Below are 17,692 nucleotides of genomic sequence, written 5' to 3'. Positions count from 1 at the left end.
ATTTAATTTCTCTGTGTCTCAATATTATTATCTATTAAGTGGTGATAATGATACAGTCTACCTTTTTGGTTTGTTGTAAATTTAAATATATTTGTTAAGTAAGGACAATATATAAAGAAAAGTTCCTGAAATAGAGAAATCACTCTAGACATGTTGTTTTCTTATTATGATGTTTAACATTGTTATAAATGATTGTCACAATGCTATGTGAAAATGCACATACAACAGGTACTTAATAATACTGATTGCTAGTCATTCTTTTATATTGTTTTTAAGTTTGTCCTGTTGTGATTGTTACCTCGTCCTGTTTAGATTGTTTCTAAATTACCATGAGATAGTTTAATAACAGGACTTTCTACATGTTTCAAAGCCCCAGTATGGTCTTTTTTCCAATGATAAGAAAAACTCTGTCATTTCCATGTTACTCTGGCTCACCTTGGCCTTCTTGGCAGTACTAGTTACCTGGCAGACATGGAGTTTCTTGGTTTTTTTATATTTATCTATTTGTGTTGTATATTTATTTTTATTTTAGTGCTGTGCATGTACATCAGAGGATTATCTAAGAATATCATTATTCGTATGTAGTGTACCATCATAAGCCACACTGAACTTACTCCCTTTTCATGTCTTGGCCAGGTTATGAGTAGTAGTCTTACCACCATGAGGACAGGCTGGACCCACAGGCATGAGGAAGCAAAACAGCACTTTTCATCTCAAGTACCCCTGACAGATTCTCTCCTGGATACTGCAGAAAGCCAAGGAGCTGCCACATGGTCAGGAGTTAGAGTCCCAGTGGTGGTACAGAGAGTTTACTCTCTTCCCTACAGGTGTCAGCAGGGGGGTGCATCAGCTGCTTCCCTCATCTCAGACCCACCGAAAGTTCGGTGAGTAACAAAATTCAGGCATGGGGCTGCCTAGAGTTAAGTAGAGGAAGGAGAGGCTCTTCCAGGAACAATTTCTTGGTTGCATTCACCATGTACATCACTTGTTTTTGTTTGTTTCTTGCATCTAAATTTGGGACCATGGTGTGACAAAGGATTCTGTCTACATCAAAAGTTCTACTAAAATAACTTAATTCATTAAATTTATCAGTGTTAGTAGTATTTTGGTAGAATCTTTAGAGTTCTCTGTATATAGTCTCATGTCATCTGCAAATAATTGCTGTTTATTTTTTCCTTTCTAATTTGGATGCCTTTAATTTCTTCTTTTGTCCGATTGCTGTGGCTAGGACTTCCAGTACCATATTGAATAAGAGTAGTGAAAGTGGAAATTTTTGTCTTGTTTCTAATCATAAAGGAAATGCTTGTAGTTTTTGCCTTTGAGTATAATGTTAGATGTGGGTTTGTCATATATGGCCTTTATTATGTTAATGTATTTTCCCTCTGTTCCTACTTTGCTGAAAGGTTTTATCATAAATGGTGCTGGATTTTATCAAATGCTTTTTCTGCATCTGTTAATATGATCATGTGATTTTTATCTGTATCATGTTTATTGATTTGTGGATATTATACCAACCTTGCCTCCCCAAAACAAACCCCCCTTGATGATGGTGTGTGATCTTTTTAATGTGTTGCTGGGTCCAGTTTGCTAAGATTTTGTTGAGGATTTTTATATCTATGTTCATCAGGGATAGTGGCCTGTAATTTCCCTTTGTAATGTCTTTATCTGGTTATAGAATTGTGATAATCTTGGCCTCATAAAATAAGCTTAGGAGGCTTCCCTTCTCTTGAATTTTTAGAAGTTTGAGAAGGTCGGTATTAGTTGTTTTTTGAATGTTTGGTAAAATTCATCTGTGAAGTCATCTGGTCCAGGACTTTCATTTGTTGGAAGTTTTTTATTACTGCTTCAATTTCACCTGTTATAATCTATCTATTCAGATCATCTGATTGCTTCTGATTCAGTTTTGGGAAATTGTATGTTTCTAGGAATTTATCCACTGTCTAGATTGTCCAATTTGTTGACATATAATTGTTTTTAGTATTTTTTTACGCTATTTCTTTGCTGCGAGTGATTATTTCTCTTCTTTTCACTTCTGATTTTATTTATTTGTGTCCACTCTTTTTTTTTCATGAATCTGATTAAATGTCAATGTTTTTTATCTTTTAAAGGAAACAGCTCTTGATTTTATTGATGTTTTTAATCTTATTAGACTCTGTTTTCTTTGTTTCTAAGCTGTTTTTTATTTCCCTCACCCTACGTACTTTGGGCTTTGTTTGTTGTTCCTTTACAGGTTCCTTTAACTTTTCAGGTTCCTGTAAAGTTAGATAGTTTATTTGAGATTTTTCTAGTTTATTGAGATATGCCTGGAATGCTATGAATTTCCCTCTTACAACTACTTTCACTATTCCATAGATTTTAAGATGTTGTGTTCTTATTTACATTTGTTTCAAGTTATCTTTTGGTTTCTTTCTTGATCTCATTGTTAATCCATTCATTGCTTAAATAACATGTTATTTATCTTCCATGTCTGTGTGTTTTTCAGTTTTGTCTGGTGAATGATTTTTGGTCTCATACCATTATGGGCAGGAAAATAAAAATACTTGATATGATTTCAATCTTCTGAAATTTACTGAGACTTGTTTCGTGGTCTGTCCTAGAAAATATTCCATGTGCACTTGAAAAGAATGTATATTCTGCTGCTTAGGGGTGAAATGCCCTGAAGGTATCAACTTTATCTATCTATTCTAGTGTGTTAAGGCCATTATTTCTTTGTTAATTTTCTACTTGGAAGATCTGTCCATTGATGTTAATGAGGTGTTAAAATTCCCTACTATTACTGTTCATCTCTCCATTTATGTCCATCAAGATTTGCTTTATATATTTAGGTGCTTTGTTTGTTTGTTTGTTTGTTTGTTTGTTTTAGGGTGGAGAGGGAGAGAAACATCAATGTGTGGTTGCCTCTCACATGGCCCCCACTGGGGACCTGGTCTACAACCCAGGCGGGTGCCCTGACTGGGATCTGAACCGGTGACCCTTTGGTTCACAGCCCACTCTCAATCCACTGAGCCACACCAGCCAGGGCTATTTAGGTGCTCTTATGTTGGGTGCATGAACGTTCAGAAGGGTTATATCATGTTGTTGAACTGTTTCTTTATTATTATGTAGAATTCTTTGTTTTAAAGTGTATTTTTGCCTAAGTATTGCTATTCCAAATTGTTATCTTCTTTCCGCTTTCATGAAGTATCTCTTTGCATCTCTTTACCCTTAGTCTGTGTGGTTTTTTCTTTAGAGTTGAGTCTCTTCTTGACAGCATATATCTGGGTCATGTTTTCTTATCCATTCAGTTACCCTGTCTTTTAATTGGAGCATGTAAGCCACTTATATTAAATTGATTATTGATAGGTACATATTTATTGCCATGTTATTATTTTAACTATGTTCCTCTGGGGGGTTTTTTCTTCTTAAAGCAGCCATTTTAACATTTCTTACAATAGTGGTTTGGTAGTAACAAACTTCTTTAGTCTTTTCTTGTTTGGAAAGCTGGGAGCTCTTTATTTTTTCTCCAGTTTTCAATGGTAAGCTTCCTGGGTAAAGCAGTCTTGGTTGTAAGTCTTTGCTTTTCATCACTATTTCATGCCAATCCTTTCTGGCCTGAAATGTTCCTGTTGAGAAATTAGCTGACAGTCTTATGGGAACTACCTTGTGGGTAACTGTCTTTCTCTTGTGACTTTATGAATTTCTTTTATTTTTCACATTTTTCATTGTTGTTCATGTACAGTTGTTTCCATTTCTGCACCCCCCATGACCATCCCCCCCCTTCCCAGCCATCTCCACCTCCCACCCTTGATTTTAATCCCCTTTGGCTTTCTCCATGGGTCCTTTATATATGTTCCTGGCAACCCTTCCCCATTTTCCTATCTATTATTCCCTCCACCTCCCCTCTGGTTATTGTCAGATTGTCCTTAATTTCAGTGTCTCTAGTTATATTTTGCTTGCCTGTTTGTTTTCTTGATTAGGTTTCACTTATAGGTGAGATCGTATGGTATTGTCTTTCACTGCCTGGCTTATTTCACCTAGCATAATGCTCTCCAGATCCATTCATGCTGTTGCAAAGGATAGGAGCTCTTTCTTTCTGCTGCATAGTATTCCATTGTGTAAATGTACCATAATTTTTTGATCCATGCATTTACTGATGGACACTTAGGTTGCTTCCAACACTTGGCTATTATGTGTCCCCATGAACATTTGGGTGCATAGGTTCTTTTGAATTTTTTTTGTCTTTAAACTTTGCCATTATAATTATGATGTGTCTTCATGTAGGCCTCTTTGAGTCCATCTTGTTTAGGACTTTTTGCAATTCCTGGACTTGTGTGGATTTTTCTTTCCTTCACAAGGTTAGAGAATTTTTCAGTCATCATTTCTTCAAATAGGTTCTCAATCCCTTGCTCTTTCTCTCCTCCTGTTACCCCTATGATGCAGGTTTGTCCCCAAGATCCCCTAAACTATTCTCATTTCTAAAATAAAAAAAATTTTTGCTCTGATTGGGTGTTTTTTTCTGTCTTGTCTTCCAAATTGCTGATTTGATCCTCTGCCTAATCTAACCTACTGTTTATTCCTTCCAGTGTTATTTCAGATATTGTATTCTTCATTTCTGATTGGTTCTTTTTTGTTGTTTCTTTGTCCTTTTTCATGCAGTTGGACATCATTAGAACCATTACTTTGAACTCTCTATCTTGCCTCCATTTCATTCATTTAGCTCATTCACTAGAGATGTCCCCTGTTCTTTCATTTGGGGCCTTTTTCTTTGTCTCCCCATTTTGGCTGCTTCTTTGTGTTTCTTTCTAGGTATTAGATAGATCACTCATGACTCCCAGTCTCCCTGGGTAGTATATGCAGTAGGTGTCCTGTGGAGTCTGTTGGTGCAGTCACCTTTATCTCCTGAGCTGGGTCCTCCAGGAATGTCCCTTGTGTAGGGTATGTGGGTCCTCTTGTTATAATTAAGTCATGATTGCTATTGGCCTGTCTGTGCATGGGATAGACCCTTAGGCTGGCTAACTCTGAAGTTCAGCCCCAGCCACAGCATACAAACTGCTGTGCAGATGCTGACCACATGAAGCAGGACTCACCTCAGCATAGTTTGCTGCCTGCCAAGATCTTTTCAACATGCTGCCTGTGAAGCTTATTGGATCCTGCACTGATATATGAAGCCAACATTGGATGTGTTGGTTCTGGGCCTCTTAGGAGGGACTCTGGTATGGGCCAATGTAAGACACTGCCTGTGACTGGCCCTTCACATCCTTTTTGAAGCTACAAGTGATCCACAGTTTGTAGCTGCCTCTGCTGGGCTTGGGTACATGCAAGAAGGGCCAAGCTGCACACCAAGGCCAGCTTCTACAGCACCTGGCCCAGGGACAGGCCCACGAAATTCCCAGGGCACCCCAATGAGTTCTGCCTCCACCTGCCTCTGCCTGACAGTTGCTTATTAGGTTCAGTCATTGAAAGAGCCTCTGGCTGTACTCCTCAGCAGGGTGTAATCACAGGGTGGGGCAAGAGGGAGTCCAGAGGGATGGGGCTATTACATTCCCCCAGGCTGATGCCACACAGAGGGCAATGCTCCACCTAAAGAAGATGGTGTCTGTGGTGTCAGAGAATGACTTAGCACAGTGATCCTGGCAGGTATCCCTTTAGCTTTCTCCCGAGAGCCAGTAACTCCAGACTGTCCTCACACAACTCAAGTCTGCTCCGCCTCCCTCTGCTGGAGCCCAGGGTGAGTGGCTGGGAACAAAATTGTGTACATTGGCCCTTTAAGAGTATGCCTGTGTCTCTAGTGTACTCAGTCCCCGTAGCCAACAAAACCCTACTTCCTATCACAGCTATATGTTATGTGGGCCCTTCTTCCTGGCTCTGGTGCTCTGGTCTGGGAAACCTGGCTTAGGGTTTAGACCCCAGTCTTCACAGGGGGAATCCTTGCAGCTGAGATATCCTTCTGGGACCTCAGCCACTGCCTATAGGAGCCAGGCCAGTCCTTTTTGCATCTCTACCCTTCCTACCTATCTTGATGTGGCCTTTTCTGTAAATCCTTTGTTATAACACTTTTCTTCAGCTAGTCTTCAATTGGTTGTTCAAGATGACTGTTCTATAATTTAGTTGTAATTCCAGTTTGGTCCTAGGAGTTGGTCAGTGTAGCTTCTAACTAATCTGCTGCCATCATGGATCTCTAATCATCCATACTATTTTAATGGTACCTTCTGATGATTTAGAAGGAGCAACAGGAAACACTTCTGTGTTAATTATGAATCCTCTTCAAGTGGAGGGTACTTGATCTGAAAGTAATATGAATTTTTAAAAGTCTCCTTTAGGTGTGAACTTAGAGAATATTTCCTTTGGATCATAGAATAATTTTATTTTTGTTTTATTTGAAATATGTATGTGTGTGAAATCCATTATATCACTTTTAAAGTTTTTACTAAGACTTGAACTGTATAAACCAAGTCTTGTAGTCTGTGACTTAAATCTGTGGTAAGTCTAAATGGAATTACCTGAGGCAGTATTACATTATACAAGGTTTTGATTTGCTTTGCTTTTTATGGTATATGCCCAGTATTAGGTTTTGGAGAAGGTAATACTGAGTAAGCTAGGCAGTGAGAATCTTGGTAAAGCTTTCCCAGACCAGCACATAGAGAACATACTCCGAGGAGATGGGGACAGCAGGAACTGAGTCACAGTGATAAGGAGGAGAGATAAAACTGACAGTAAGGTTGCTTCCTTGTGAGTAATCACAAACAACATGCACCTCAAAGGTTGTCCCTCCAGCTCCTTCAGTGGTACTGGTTTTACTTGTTGAGCAAGTTGGAAGCTAACATCTGGTGAGTTGCTGCCAGAGGTTCCCATTATGAAACTTTTGATTTGTACCTTAGAACACACACTAACACTATGCTTGTGGTGGATTGAAAGAAGGCCAGGCATAAACTTCAAAAACAAGAAAACATTTAGTTATTCAGATATAATGAAATGCATTCTTCATGATATGTTTCTTATAGTACACACAAAAGTATATAATGCTGAGTCTAGAGTCCCTTTTACAGATTCAGAAACTGAGCTTCAGAGAGGTTCTTATTTGCTGACGGTTATATAGGTGGACAAAAGGAAAAATGTAATGAGATAATAGAATCCAAAAATCACAAGGTTGTAAAGAATATTGATGTCAAAAATGAGGAAAATTGGGTTAGAACCAAGCTTTGTTTAGATTAAAGCTGACTCAGGGGTTGAGTCATCCTGGGTCAGCAGAGAAGTGAAAGTGCCCAACTGTGGGAAGAATGAATTGGATAGTACAGGAAAATGAACTTTTGGACAGAGGGCCATTGCATTTGGCCTTGGGTTTGAGGACAAGGCTTCAGAGATGACTTCTGGCTACATAAAGTTCTGTTGTGTAACTGATCAATAATATTTTCTGGCTTTATTTGCTAGTTTACAAATCAAATAATATAGAAGGAAAATGCTTAACTCTCTAGTCATTGTTTGCTAATGGGTATATAAAGAAAAACATTATTAAATTATCTGTCTTGGAGAATTATTTAACAATATGTTTTTAATGTAGACTTTTTTATACATACATATGTAATATGTACATGTGAGAAAACATTATTAGAAGTCTTAGCATATACCTTGCAAGATTCTTTTCTTTTCTGTTTGCAATTTCTACCCAGAATGTCTTGATCATAGATAAATTTGGGTAATCCCCTGTGTAACACATTTGAGTTAATCTTGTCCAGAGGCTTGAGTGCAGCAGACACAGAAGGGAAATGTCACATTGACCTCTTACCACTGAAAGTAGCTCTAAGTTTCCTCTCTTGTCACAATCCGCTTTACCCCAAAGATCTTTGTAACTATCAGTGAACTGAAAGACAACATCGATCACTATGTGTGTTCTACAAAGTGTCAGAAATTACTAGTCAGAAGAAGTTCTGTGAAAACCTAAACAACTCTGTGTTATGGTGTACTCTTTTTGCCGCCATACTAATTTCCCTTCCCTGCACAAACCAGGGCCAGATGATTTGTGATGAAATACTGTGATGAGTTTTATATTTAACTTCATTTAGAACCTTAATTGTAGGTGTCAGTCTCAACCTGTTCTTGGTGCTCCAGCAGTATCCCTTTTCTGTAAGAAAAGATCAGTAAGAGCTTATTTTTTGATGGCCAACAGCATAATTCTTGCCAGTTTTGAAATTAAAGGAAACATATTTGAAACCAGCTGGTCCTGAACCAGGTCCGATAAATTCTGTCAAAAGGCTCATGTCCTCTGAGCTGTGAAACATTATAAAAAATATACTCTAAGATTTCATAAGTACAAGATGTAAGAGTGTCCTGTCCATTGTTGAAGGTCACTTCTTTTAATTCAGGCTATTAAAGAAAGCTATTCTACCAGGTTTCTCAAGGTGTTGTAAGTCACAGTAACCAAAACTAACTTAAATTTCATAAATCATTGAAATCAAAGGTAACAGAAAGCCAGTATGGAACATACCCCATAACCATTAAGCTAGGTGAAGGATTCAGAAACCCAAAACAACTTTACCTAGATCTACTACCTGTTGAATGAATATTAAATAAATGCATGACCAATAAAACCATAGGCTTTTTTAGCAGCAAGGGCACATTGGTCTTGGGCATAATTTATAGTGAAGGAAACTGAGGCAAAGAAGAAGTATGTGAATTTCCTAGTGAGTCCCTACCTCATGGCAGAACAGAATCTAGACCAGTGATTTTCAGTTTTTTCATCTTAGGGCACACATAAACTAATTGCTAAAATTCTGCAACATGCCAAAAAATAAAATTTTTATCAACCTGACAAAAAAATAGGTGTAATTTTGATTCATTCATACCAGATGGCTATTGTTGTGTTGGCTGCTGTGTTTTTTATTGACAATCTTAGGTAAAAGAGTTCAGATCCCCTGACTAAATAGCAGGTAGTACATGTTTGAAATATTCTCGCAGCACACTGGTTGAAAATCACCGATCTAGACCATATTACTTTGCTCCCTGTCCACAAAGATTGTCATTAACCACTGCCTTTCATTCTCCCATTTTGAAACATTTATTTCCTATCTCCTTGAGACACATAACTTAGAGACAAATAATTTAATTTCATCCCTTAGAGATGCATTATCTTTCTTGTCTGTTACTGCAGAAATATTTGTAATGGGAAAGTTCATCTTTTGTAAGGACACAGAACTTGCTCAGTGTTCATACATTTGGACAAAAAGCTAGAAGGAAAGAACCTTCGCTTAACAGTTTCATGGTTAACTTGAATTATAGTTTAATGGAAATTCATTGAGCTGAACTTGGGAAGCACATTTTCCTTTTTCTATACCTTGATGTTCTAGTCACTGTCTAAATCTTTTGATTCTTCTTTTAGTCTCTCTTATTTTTTTTTCCTCCTTTTCACTAAGAAAAAACCCCCACCATTGGCCTGGGCCACGTTCTAGGTCTACAGTGGTTAACAGAACCAGATATTAGCCTTGCCACTCATGGAGTCCCACACAAAACAATTAAAAACAAATACATTTATGATTATAAATTGTGATAAGTGCTCTGGTAAGAAAAACTAGAACACCGTGAGCAAGCCCAGTGAAAAAGGGACAAAATTTAGTTTAGAGTTTTCAAGGATGGACATTCTAAGACAGTATTATTTAAAATGACACTTGAAAGATAACTGCATGTTAGGTAAAAAAGGATGAAAGAGAATTGCACGTGGAAGAAAGAATAACCCTGAAAACTCCCAGAGGTGGGAGAAGACCATGTGGCCAGGATGCATGGGCCAGCAGGAGAGCCCAGAGAGGCGGGCCAGCCACAGCCATGCAGGAACTGTAGTGTTTGCCGTGGTTGACCACTGACTCAGGGTAAGGTTTACCTGTTGGAGAGGCAGCTTCAGCTGTTGATAGAGAATGGTTTCAGAAGTGGGGAACATGGGACAGGGTCCCAATGAAAGCAGAGAGACCCAGGCAGAGGCTACCCAGGCTCCTGAATCTCTGAATCTCCTGTAGTACCACTGGGAAATACAGAAAAGGGTTCCTTTTCTAGATGCTTGTGGAAGTGTGGTACGGTAGAAGGAAACATTAAGAATTATCCTCAGTTTCATTATGTGGTGGGTTGATAGGCCATTTACTGGGAAGAGAAAATTGAAGTGAGAACAGGATTGGAGGGAAGCTTTTAAGAATTCAGTTGGGAGTGATTTAGTTTGAGATTCCTATGAGACACCCAAGAACAGATGTTAGAGGAAAATGTTGGATATACAAATCTCAATTCAAGAAGGATTTTGAGTTGGAGATAAATATTTGGGGTTTTCAGCCTGGTCAGTGTGTATATTTTATGTATACTTATTTATTTGCTAATTTGAATATGTTGTATTTGTCCATGGTATTAAACTCTAGAGGCACTAAAGGCCATGCAGTGAAAGGCAGATGCCCCCAGCTCTCCTTCTTATAAGTGGTACCTCCTACCCCTCTTTGCAAGCCCTTCGAGAAGTGTTCTGTCACAGCTATTAACTATCTACAGCCAGGACAGTAGACAAGGTCACATTAGGGAAAAAGTAGACACAAACAGAAGAGACTGAAGAGGAAGGACTAGTGATACCAGAGAAAACCCAAGTGAGTTGTGGCAGGCACTTAGGATGGGGGGTTTTCCATGTGTGGGAGGGGACAGCTAAGTATGGTGCTGCAAAGAAGCCTAATAAAACCAGGACTGAAAACATGTGCAGTAGATGGCTGAGGAGTAGGAGTTCCTAGGTAACTTTAGGAACAGAGGTGCAGGAAAATGGTGAGGATGCAAGCTATGGAGATAAGAGTGAAAGGCAGGCAGGGGGGACAGGTTTAAGAGCAAATGTTTTGTTGATGCGTAAGGGATTGAGAATATCCAACCATGAAACAAAACTACAGTGAGGGCATTTCTGTCCCTTGTTTCCAACATAAGTACCATTTTTCTTTTAAGAATGCATTGAAGTGTAGAGGCAGTCTGTTAATAGAGCAGAAGGTCTAGAATCAGACTTTTCTGGGTTCAAATGCTAACTTTACTACTAAGCAGAGAGGCTTGGGGCAAATTAGTTTCTTTATTTGTGAAATTAGAATTATACTTATTATACTTTCCATAATACAGGTTTATGATGAGGATTAAATGAGATTATGTATGTAAAGAGTTCAGTGTAATGCTTCCCATATTATAAACACTCAATAGGGAATGGCTCACTAGCTCTTTAAAAGCAAGTGCAAATACTTAACAATGGTAAAATACTGATAAAGAACATTGTTATAATACTAGAAACCAAGCAAAGAAAAGATATCAAATTACAAATTGTCGTTCTGTATTAATACTGAATTTGTTGTCTGGTTCAAGTTTGAATGATACTGATTCTTACATCTATACTATTGGCCACCCTCACCTTCATCCTACTCATCAACAAGGAGTTGGTACCCATTTGCTTTAGAAAACAAACATTTATGTAAATTTATGTGTGAAATATGACCACTCATTAGAGCCTTCTAAATTATGGAGTTACAGAAATTGCTCTGTAACAACCACGCTGCAAAAAAAGTACCCTAATGCTGGGTCCAATGTAAATGGTGCTGGTAAACATGACTGGTGTATTTTTATCTTTGCTAGAGCATTAAAGACATCCCAGAGTCCTAATGTTGAAAATGGCTCAGTATTAAAGCAGAATGAGAAACATGAACTAGTAGTGAATGTGATGGCTAGAGGCTTTTGTAATGATTAGCATTTGTATTTGTTGGGTTAGTAGAGAAAGACTCATATATTAAGCATGCTAGGTATATACCACCAGATACTACAAGTATCTGTGGAAGGATTTATTTATTTATTTTTATTTATTTTTCAAAAGAGGGGAAGGGAGGGAGAAAGAGAGGGAAACATCAATGCGTGGTTGCCTCTCACATGCCCCCAGCGGCGGATATGCCCTGACTAAGAATCAAACCCACAACCCTTTGATTTACAGGCCTGCCCTCAATCCACTGAGCTACATTAGCCAGGGCTTAATACTATTTTTAAATAACTATTATAGCTATTTGTATTATAATTAGCTATAAATGTGTCAGTCTTTCCTATAAGGTTGTAAATTTGCAGGTAAGGATTATGTGTATCAGTTGTAGTAATAGTTATTATTGCATCTTCTGCAAAACTGTGCCTATTATATACCATATTTTGCCATGTATACTGTGCACTTTTATGCCCAAATTTTTGAGGGAAAAATAAGGATGTGCATTATACGTGGGCAGTACTAATTCTATATCTATTTAAATAAATGTTTTTAATTCTTTATGCTTATGTGTTTTTTTAATGTAACTCTAGAAAGCAATAACGATATCCTTATGCAAAATAATACCCTGGAATACAATAATTGGTTTTGTTTTTCAATATAGGTATATAAATAATTAACTTTAAAAATTGCAGCAAAAGATTTTTTTCTTGAAAGTTTGGGCCAAAAACCTGGGTGCGCAGTATACATGGGAGCACATTATACTCAGCAGAGTATGGTTTGTTCCTACTTATATTTCAGTTAATGTCCCTAAACATATTCAGTCTTTTTTTTGGCATTATGACATTTGGCACTACATTGTGTTTGCATATCATTTCTCCCTTCCACATGACATAAAATGGATCCTTTTCTCTATCCTTATCTCTTTTCTCAGCTCTTATCATTTTATTGGTCAAGTGTCAGGGTACAGCTAGCTGACTGAAATTTAAATGTTTTGGACTAGAATCAGAGCTGTAGATAATTCGAAAGCAATATGTCCATGTTCTTAAATACTCTGTAAACCAACCCATATCGTTAGAGCCATCTTCTCACCTACATCTACCATACCTTGAATATGTATCCTTAATGAGCTTCTCGATAATGTGAAATAGTAATGAAAGTTCCCATTTCATATATGCAAGGTCTATCCAGTAGGTATCCAGATATATAATATGAAATACAAGAAACATTGTACATAGCACAGTGATACCTCAGTCCCCTTCAAAGTAGGCACCTGGCAATTATTCCCAATTGCACAGTTCTCCCAATTGCCATCAGCTGCCCCGTCATACCTTCCTGAATCTCACTGACAGTCTGAAATCTCTTCCCTTTCAAAGGTGATTTTAGTTTTGGGAAAAGCCAGAAGTCACAGGGCACCAAATCTGGGCTGAAGTGGGCTGAGTCACCTGGGCGATTTGATGTTTCACAAACAAACTCTGCATGTGATGATGACATGAGCAAGCACGTTGTCATGATGAAGCTGCCAGTCACCAATTGCCCACAGCTGCAGTCTTCTGATTCATCTGAATAGTTTCTGTGGAAGACTGTTAAGGCTAACATGAAGTTTGTTGCAGAGTTGTTGCTCTACTCACTCAGTCATTTTGAAGGCAGTGGCCACACAGTACACATGCTCACTCAAGGGTATCTGTCTCCCCCACTGACTAGTACCTTGAAGTCAGGATTGTTTATACATGTGCATTCCAGTCCACTCTCCTGGGCTGCCAGGTCACATCGATGTAGCACAAACCATTTTCTTTATATTAACAATGGCTGGACTTTTTCTGGACATACCTCATATGTGAAAACAGTCATAGACTTGAAGGAAAAAAGTCAAAAGGAGTAACAACAGCCTGCTAATATAAGTATAGACAATTATGAAAATAAAATTTTCATAACAGAATGAAGATATAGCAAAGACTAATTTTCCAGACTTATAGCCAGACATGGTATATGCATCCATAGTTCTAAGTTTGCATCACAACCTGACCTGGGTGATTTTCTAGCATTTGTTACTCATCAAGATCAATGATTTCAAGGTGGCCCTATATAAAAGGCATGGAATTTTTGCCTGTTCCTGATTTCCTTTCCCTGGAAACATTTGTTTCTGAAAGAAGCTGGAACCCTCTAATGTTCTGAACACCCGCCCTCCTGAGCCTGCAGCTGAAATCTGAAGCAGTACTGTGGTCACACTAGAACTTTCAGATTAGCCAGATTGCAGCTCTAGGATGTGGTCTTCTGAGATGACAGTGCAGAGAAGAGCCATAGGACACAAGCACACAGCCTAGCAACAGACAGGGTGAGATCAAATGTGAAACCTGACTTGAATTTCTACTCTAGCTATGCTGCTACACCTTGCTGTCCCATTTCTCCATTTTTGTCTCTCTCAAGTGGCCTATTCTGCCTGGTCTTCTAGCTGCTGCTAGTCCCAGAGCACTTGGGGCATCCAGCTGGCAATCTTGGCTGGCTCACCCTTGGCTCATTTCTTGGCTCTATAGTTCTAATTAGCTTAAGCCAAATCGGCCAGCCCCATGCTTCACAGAAAATTTGAGCAAATGGAACTTCCAAAACAACTCTTTGAGAGAGTATGCTTCTTCATAAGAGATACTGTGATACATGAACAGGTACACTCCTTTCTTCCAGACCGATTAGCCTGGCAGTGATGTTACAAATGTTCTGAACCATCACATTTATTAGCATAGATACAAATAAAGTAACAGATACATGGCATCTTGACAGGCACTTGATTTTTTTTTTTTTTTGAGAAAGTAAAACTCTTTATTTAGAAGCTGGAAACACATATATATTTTCAGGATTGACTTTTCCCCTATAGCTTTTAAGAAGTATCATTGGCATTGTTGTTTTCCATGGAGCAATTTCATTGACACTGTTTGCTTCTTTTCTTTTACTTTCTTTTTTTTCTTGTTGTTTACAGTTCTCTCCACTTTCTCCCCTCCCCCAGTCCCTCCCATCTCCACCTCCCACCTTTGATCCTACCCATCTTTGGCTTTGTGCATGTGTACATTATACATGTTCCTTGATGACCCTTCCCCTCTCCTCCCATCCCGTTATCCCCTCCTCCCTCCCCTCTGGCACTTGATTTCATAGTGAGATTAATTACCATGCATTATGCATTGCAGTGGTACTTGTTAGTGCCCTCAAAACAAGCCCATACTTTTTTTAAAATTTCACTTCTCCCATTGGATAAACTGAGGTCAAGGACTATGACTCACCTGATTTTGGTAGTGGACCATGACTATAAATGACACTTAAAATTAGGTGTATATGGGGGAAGTAGTGGCCAAGTGAGTAGCTGAGGAGGTGGTATAAGGTTGTGTATTCTTTTTCTGTCAGGTTCACAGAAATGTACACACATACTGTTGGTTTTTCTAAGGAGGCTAGCGAGATAGAACTTGCCAGGACTCCTCTTTAGGAGAGAGGTGATGTCTAATCCACCAATCTCGTAGAAAGTAAGATGCTTGGACCTCAGGTCCCTGCAGAGTATTCCCTCTTTAAATAAGCAGGGAAGAGTGACGAAAGTAGGGACACTCAGGGAAATGGCAAGGGAAGCATAAGAGCACCTCTTGAGTGAAGATGTTAAAAAAAAACCACACATCTAGTTGACAATGATTTTAGCATATTAAAGCATTTGTTACAATTAATGTAGAACTAAAAGAGGTAAAGAAAAAGTTAAGCAAACACAGGTAGAAGGTGAAAGAATAGAAATAAAACACTGAACATTAAATGTAGCTTTATTATCTGAGATTTGAAGGGGGAAAAAAGAACAGAGTCACCCAGGGGAAGCTGGCAGTGAGAGGTTTTTCAGGTCTTCAATAGCTCTGTTGCACAGCTGCTATGGGAGGTCCTCAACCGTGTGTCCTAGCGTACCATTTTATTTTCTGTAAGTGCATGACTTCCTCTTCTCTCCTGTGGAATATGAATGCAGGTGTCAGAAGCTCCTGCAGGAGGAAACAAGATGAGAAGACCAGACTGTATTGGTGTGTTTGGAAGTGGGAAGAAGAAAAAATAAATGTCAAAATCCCTTGGATGTCTTACCACTTAAATAAATGTGGGAAACTTAGAGATGGCTTATTCAACTCTGTACCTCAGGTCTTTGCACACAGATAAGTTATAACATAACACTCGCTATCCAAGAAAACCACAGACATTGAACAGGAAAAAACTGAAGGTCTTTAAGGACCAATCTTCCATGAGCTAAAGAAAACTGGAAAACTACAATGACAGTAAGGACAGTAAATCTTATCTTTAAAACTTTCGAGTGTAAGTAATTCCAATTTTTATTCTGTTCATCTCTCCAGAAAAGACTAAAATGAGACTTCCCAAAATGATATACTTTGCACAATAGTTACTATATATTAGGTAGCAAGTGTCATTCATCATGATGAATGACATCATGGTGAACTATCTGGCAGTTTACCTTGATGTTTAAGTTTTGAATTTCGTCCACGTGCTTCCTAAAGAAGAGTATCTGGTGTCTGTTTCAGGAGGTGGGCGGAAATCAGAGGCGAGTACAGTCTGAGCTGAGATGCAGCAGTGAAGCCCCATCCCTTCAGGCTGACTCTCTTCTGTCCTTGAGGTAGCTAGCTATAAATTACCTGTCTCCTCTGGTTGAAGAGAGTATGCTCAGTTCACATTTAATAAAATCAAAACAAAGAGCATTTTCATATTGACGTAGATGTCTCTTTATGAATAGACTACCTAGAAATTTACATAAAAGTCTGTTTCCAGTCACTGCCTCTGGGGAAGAAATGTATGCTGTGAGACAGTTTCCCTGAATGCTAGTTAGAACGTGTGATTTTGATATGCACACATTACCTTTTCTTTTTTGAGGTGAAATTCACATAACAAAATTAACCATTTTAAAGTGTTAGTACATGCACACTGTTGGAGGGTATTGCCTTTAATTTGTAAGAAACACAGTATCTGCGAAGTGTAATAAAATGAAATGCAATAAAACAAGAAGTATGCTTTGGGTTTTGGGTTAATATGTGTTCTGGGATTTAAATGTCTTTTAACACAAAAATGTTACAGAACCATGGAATCTTATTGTTGTATGGGCCCTTAAATACTGGTTGCAAATTATTGATTTGCTGATTTATTGTCAGCTACAGCAGGTTTGAACTTCTGTGGTGGCAGATGTACTGCTCTGCCACAGCCCATTTGTGTTCTGCACAGGTCTCACTCCAAGAAAATTCTCTCCCATCTTGAGTCTAAATCAATCTTGGATCTTCTGACCTTTGGAACTGATGCTTCCCCTTGGGATCATGCATAACTGATCTGTTTATTTTAATGCATGGCAGCCCCGAAATATGTATATTACACACATGGTACATGGTTCTTGTCATATCCTAGTTCTCCTCATTAATGAAAGATTCTGAAGTTCTGGGGCATGGTAATCCTATGTTTAACTTATTCACCAACACTTATTTTCTTTTTTTAAAATAACTAATAGGTGTGAAGAGGTATTTTTACTCTTTCCTTTCTAATTTATTTGTCCCTTTTTTTTAAACCTTACTGCTTTGGGCAGAATTTCCAGCACAGTATTGATTGGAAGTAGCAAAAGCAGCCATCTTTCTCTTGTTCCTGAGCTTAGGAAGAAATATTTAGCCTTTCACCATTGAGTAGGATGTTAGTTATGTTTTCCATAAATGCCCTATATCAATTGACAGTGTTCTGTTTCTAGTTTGTTGAGTGTTTTTAACATGAAAGGATGTTGAATGTTGTCAAATGCTTTTTCTGCATAGTCTAATTTAACATTTTTTGTATTATCCATTATACAGTTAGCACTCAGAAGTCATGCTCATGTGATCATTTAGTAGAGAACATGTTATAACCAAGTTAAGATAATTGCTTTGATGACACTGATCAACTCATGGGTAGTACCGGTACCTTATAATAACAAAATAATTCTAATTCCTTTTTACCATCCCTTGT

General features: G+C 38.3%; 1 protein-coding gene across 4 annotated transcripts in view; it reads left to right on the top strand.

Moving 5' to 3' along the window:
• Nucleotides 1-17,692, top strand: part of SPIDR (scaffold protein involved in DNA repair) — a 381,397-nt gene that overhangs the window by 240,986 nt on the left and 122,719 nt on the right. For all 4 annotated transcript variants that reach the window (XM_053660950.1, XM_053660952.1, XM_053660951.1 and 1 more), the window contains one exon: nucleotides 637-884. In XM_053660950.1, the coding sequence (XP_053516925.1) occupies nucleotides 637-884 (248 nt within the window). The remainder of the gene's footprint in view (nucleotides 1-636; nucleotides 885-17,692) is intronic.

The sequence above is a fragment of the Artibeus jamaicensis genome, unplaced genomic scaffold (assembly GCF_021234435.1).
Source record: "Artibeus jamaicensis isolate MK-2021 breed Jamaican fruit bat unplaced genomic scaffold, CSHL_Jam_final scaffold_916, whole genome shotgun sequence".
NCBI lineage: Eukaryota > Metazoa > Chordata > Mammalia > Chiroptera > Phyllostomidae > Artibeus > Artibeus jamaicensis.
Note: the sequence above shows the minus strand (reverse complement) of the source record. Positions and strands in the feature narration are given on the sequence as shown.